At 58.0% G+C, this 4,727-nt stretch overlaps 1 protein-coding gene across 1 annotated transcript in view; it reads right to left on the bottom strand.

The window, feature by feature from the left end:
- Positions 1-890: 890 nt before the first annotated feature.
- The window catches only part of LOC149271555 (serine/threonine-protein kinase Nek9-like), a gene marked incomplete at its 5' end in the record, with an annotated part of 5,940 nt that continues 2,103 nt past the window's right edge, over positions 891-4,727 (bottom strand). The window contains 13 exons of the mRNA XM_089507349.1: positions 891-1,001; positions 1,363-1,530; positions 1,615-1,728; positions 2,450-2,628; positions 2,704-2,763; positions 2,840-3,010; positions 3,092-3,253; positions 3,327-3,435; positions 3,570-3,725; positions 3,920-3,966; positions 4,112-4,312; positions 4,484-4,628; positions 4,707-4,727. The exon at positions 4,707-4,727 is cut by the window's right edge and continues 172 nt beyond it. Coding sequence (XP_089363475.1) covers positions 891-1,001; positions 1,363-1,530; positions 1,615-1,728; positions 2,450-2,628; positions 2,704-2,763; positions 2,840-3,010; positions 3,092-3,253; positions 3,327-3,435; positions 3,570-3,725; positions 3,920-3,966; positions 4,112-4,312; positions 4,484-4,628; positions 4,707-4,727 — 1,644 coding nt within the window. The remainder of the gene's footprint in view (positions 1,002-1,362; positions 1,531-1,614; positions 1,729-2,449; positions 2,629-2,703; positions 2,764-2,839; positions 3,011-3,091; positions 3,254-3,326; positions 3,436-3,569; positions 3,726-3,919; positions 3,967-4,111; positions 4,313-4,483; positions 4,629-4,706) is intronic.

The following is a 4,727-nucleotide window of genomic DNA, read 5'->3' on the forward strand; positions in this document are numbered from 1 at the left end:
GCCCTTTACCATTCTCCCCTACTGAGTCCGATCCGCGGTAGCATGTGATTGTGCCGATGCCAGTTTTTCCGACTCCTTATCTTTTGTCCGTCTGATTTTCTTTCTCTCTCAGACCCGCGGCAGCTCATGGCGCCAGAAGCACAACTCTTTCATGCGAACGATCCGCCAGGCACGGGAGGTGCAGCAGGTTATTGCCAGAGGAGGAAAGCCATCAGATTTGCCCCCCCAACCCCCAGAGGAGAACCCCGATTACATTGCATGTCCTCACTGCAGCCGCCGCTTTGCACCACGGGCCGCAGAAAGACACATCCCGAAATGCGAGACTATAAAGAGTAAACCCCGTCCTCCCCCGAGTCGCAGGCGCTGACAGTCCTGGGGTTTGCGAGCATCACTCTTGGCCTAAAGGGTCACGTCTGCAAGGGACACGTAAGAGGTTAAAATGACTCCCGCTGGAGCCGGACCCCCAGTACCGCTTCCTGCACGTCCTTCCACGACAGCCCCTGGAGATGAAGCCAGGCAGACCCTGTGTGTATGGATTAAATGCACAGTGTTTTATTTCACAGCAGCTGCCGAGCACATTACTGCGAGAAATCACGAGTCCTGGATAGCGGAGCCGGCCGGGGCCAACGCTTCGTTCCAGTCTGGGCTCCTGCAGACCAACGATACAGTCCATGCATCTTCAGCAGTGAGAAGGCCACGTGGTGAGTGAGTGCACAACACAGTTAAAAATGGAGAGTCCCGTCCGTGTAACACGAAGGGTCCAAGCAAATAAGGGCTGCCGGCCTCATCCACGGAGCGCAGACAAAACGGTGCCAGGGCAGAGACCACCGCGGCTCTTACCCCTGTTCTCAGGGACTCTGCTGTTCACTATCGCAAAGCCTCGGCTGCGGTCACATCGGCGGCCCTGGGGCCGGTCTGCAGCCGTCTGCGCCCAGGAAGCACCAGGAGTCTGCGTCTGAATCCTCTGCCGCGGGAACCGTCCCTTTCAGACATACCGCCACCTACAGCGAAGAAAGGAGGATATGAGCCTAGCGGCTGCCGACAAGCAACTAACCGGGGGGGGGCTTGATTGATGTTAATGTGTCCATTACACTAAATAAACGCCGTCTTTTCCATTACATGCGTGTCCTGATACAGTCTGTCTCTTGGGGAGTAAGGGGTGAGGATGTCCTGGGACATACGCACCTGTCTCTGGAGAAGCTGCAGCGCCTCTCCTTGCCGGTTCACCGCCAGACTCTGCTGCAAAAGGTAAAGCGAGACATTTTAATGAACGGGGGCTGAGCTCATACACGCCGTCACGCCTCTCACACGCCGGACGCGGGGGGGTTGGGGGGGTCGTCAGTGCTGCCGGGGACAGCTTACCTGCATGACTCCCTGCAGCTTCTCGCTGAGCTGCTGCACCTCGTTGGCCAGACGGGCGTTCTCCTCGCGCAGAGCCTCATGTTCTTTCACGCAGGAACATACCAGATCCTGCAACCTCTTAACCTCCCCTCGCAGAGCGTCGCACATACACCTCTCACTCCCCGACTCCTGAAAATGAGCTACAAGTCAGGGAAAAGCCAAAGGAAAACCACCCCGACGCCCCATCCGACGCGGCCCCGTTACCTGCGCCGCTCTCTGAGCGCCACCCTGTTCTTCCTGGTCTTTCCGCGACGTCTCGCTCGGCTCCTGGAGAGAGGTGGACGAGGGGGTCCGCGGGATGGGTATAAATTCAGCTTCTTCAAGTTCCTAGAGAGAGAGACCACAGATGAGAAACAGCTCAGTGCGCTCCGCAGACCACCCTGCCACGTAATCCCGCGCAGCGAGCCCCCCAGATGCTCTGCTTCCCCCAAATAAGAGAACAGCACAGCTGCCGACACACTGCTCGCACCTGTACGTAGTAAAAACCAACCACGCGCTTAGAAGACTACATTTTATTTATAAAACAGATTCCATAGAATTACCGACGAGGTTACAGATGTGTTACTCATGTATGTGGTTCTGCGCAAGAGGTCACAGATGTGTTACTCGTGTGTGCCGCGCAAGAGGTCCCAGATGTGTAACTCGAGTATGCCGCGCAAGAGGTTACAGATGTGTTACTCATGTATGCCGCGCAAGAGGTTACAGATGTGTTGCTCATGTATGCCGCGCAAGAGGTTATAGATGTGTTACTCGTGTATGTGGTTCTGCACAAATAGTACATGTAGGCCGTAGTGGGTAGGCCCCCAGAAGCAAGGCATCCACCCACAGCAGGTGAGCGCAGCCCTGCACAAACCTCAGGAGAACCTGCGCATTTCCCCAGCGCATGGTCAGGGCTCGGGCCCTCAGGGCTCTCCTGCCTCGCGTCACTTCGCTCACTTGGTGCTGGTTTGAGAACCTTAGTCCGGCCAAGTGCCATAAATACCACAGGGACCGTGGACACCCAAAGTGTCGGGTCCCGTCCTCCGTGTCCCCGGAGCGGCTGTGTTACCTGTCGGAGCCAGCTGGGACAGGAGCTGCTCTCCATGCTTTCCGTCATGTTGAATGGGCTGGTTTCGGGCTCTGCCTCCATCGTGCCACGGAATCCCCCGCTCGGGTCGGAGGCAAGAGATTCGCGGTGACTGTCCTCATCGCCTCTTCCGGAGTCGCCTGACGAGCAACTCTGCGCAACTACAGGGAGAGAATATGAGCCGCCAAAGCCCCCAGTACAGAAGTGATACCCCCCGGGAGCCCGCCGGCACTCACCCGTCCCGATGGAAAGCCCGCTGCTGTTGGAGCGAATGGTCTTGGAGTTCAGGACTTTCTCTGTAAGAAGACGGCGAGGTCTTAATGACGGAAACCTCCTTATTGCCACGCGTTAGGGCCGCGTCTCCGCACTCACCTGCGATCAGGATGGTATGCCAGCCACGGCAGGACAGGTCCGGGACATGGTGCAGGGACCCAAATATAGGACGAGGCCACGATGTGCAAGTGTCGGGGCCGTGGGGGCGCTCGTTGGGGGTCATCGCCAGGCGCCCGTTCCCTCCATTTCCCCAAGCAAAGATGTGATTGTCTGAATACAAAAAGTAACGTTAGGTTCCACAAAGCAAATGGCTAACCTCGGGGGCAAATCCGGCACAGGCAGCGCACTCACCATCCGTGGCCGCAATGGTGAACGCGTCCCCACACGACACTCTAATGACCTGCTTGCCACCGAGAGGTCCACGGAGGAGGTTCACCCCCAAATGCTTCCTATAATCTCCAACCCCAAGTTGTCCCCACTTATTGCAGCCAAAGGTCAGGAGCCGTCCGCGTTCTGTAGAAGGCAGAAGGTCAGAACGTGGAAGACAAACAGCCGAGACGTCCCGATTACCGTGTCCAGCGCTCACCGTCGATGGCGGCCGTGTGCGACTTCCCGGGGGAGATGCTGCGCACCTTGTAGAAGGTCAGCGGTTTGACGAGGGTCAAGGACGTGGTGTACGGGACTTCAAGAAACGCCTGCCAAGCAGAAACAGGGTAGTGCAAGAGACGGTGCGCGGGACGCCCCCCCCAGCGCCCTCCCGCCACAGACGCCCCCCCCAGCGCCCTCCCGCCACAGACACCTCGCCCCGCGCCCTACCGCGGGCGCTCACCTCGTGGTTAATGATCCCCGCCGTGTACTGGTTGAGGCCCAGCTTGTTGTGCTCATTTAAACCACAGGCAAGGACTTTTCCAGAGTGAGTCAACAGGAAGCTCCCGTCAGGGCCACAGGAAACCCTCGCGATGCAGAGACCGCTCTGAACCTCCACCTGTCAGAGGCAAAGAGAGGCAGCTGAAGAAAAGACTTCCTGGGAGGAGGCGGAGCTAAAGCAGGAAGGAGAGCCCGTGTGCAGTGGCTACATGAGGGAGGCGGGATAACAAGAGGCGGAGCTAAAGCAGGAAGGAGAGCACAAGTGCAGCAGCTAAAAGAGGGAGGCGGGATAACAAAACTCTGCCCAATCACTTTCTGCGGATAGTAAACATCATCTTCCGAATCCAGACCCAGCCTTCCTGCGGAAATAGAACGAGATCTTACCAGCCAGCTCTCCCCTCACACTGCCCCATCTCCCCACCTGCACCACCATTCTCTTACCCCCCCAAACACCTCCAGAGACCCACTCACTCTCCATTCCCATTACACACAATCCCCACTCACCATACTCTCCACATCCCCACGAGTACACACTCTTGCTCCGAGTCAGAGCCATGACGTGACTGTCCCCGCAGGAGACCTGCTCAACGGGCTCATTGAGGAAGAAATCAACCAACACCGGCTCCAGGACTTCAGCGCCTGCCGTCTGATTCACACCGAGGCAGCCGTAATAGTCTGACCCAAAGGAGTACAACTGCCCTTCATCTGCAAAACAGGAGAGGCGACAGCCGGCGGTCAGAACAGGAGAGGCGAGAGGCGACAGCTGGCGGTCAGAACAGGAGAGGCGACAGCCGGCAGTCAGAACAGGAGAGGCGACAGCGGCAGGCATGCGTAAAGAGCAAGGGAGTGCTCCCCCCCCCGGGGCTCCGCTCTCACCTGTAACACACACGGTGAAGTCTCCCCCGCAGCGGACTTGCTGCACAGCCTTCCCCTGGAGTCTCTCCACATGTTTAGGCTGCCGGTACGAGGCCCGGTCTCCGTGTCCCAGCTGCCCGTGTAGCTTGGAGCCTCCCTGCATGTCCTGCGGGCAGTAAAATTGACGAGTGAATTGGATGCCCATTCCACGCACTCCTCTCCTCCCCACACGTGTTCTACTCACCACCCACGTGTAGAGCTCCTT

Source organism: Sceloporus occidentalis, unplaced genomic scaffold (assembly GCF_023333645.1).
Source record: "Sceloporus occidentalis isolate IW3139 unplaced genomic scaffold, rSceOcc1.0.p SCAF_495, whole genome shotgun sequence".
Lineage (NCBI taxonomy): Eukaryota > Metazoa > Chordata > Lepidosauria > Squamata > Phrynosomatidae > Sceloporus > Sceloporus occidentalis.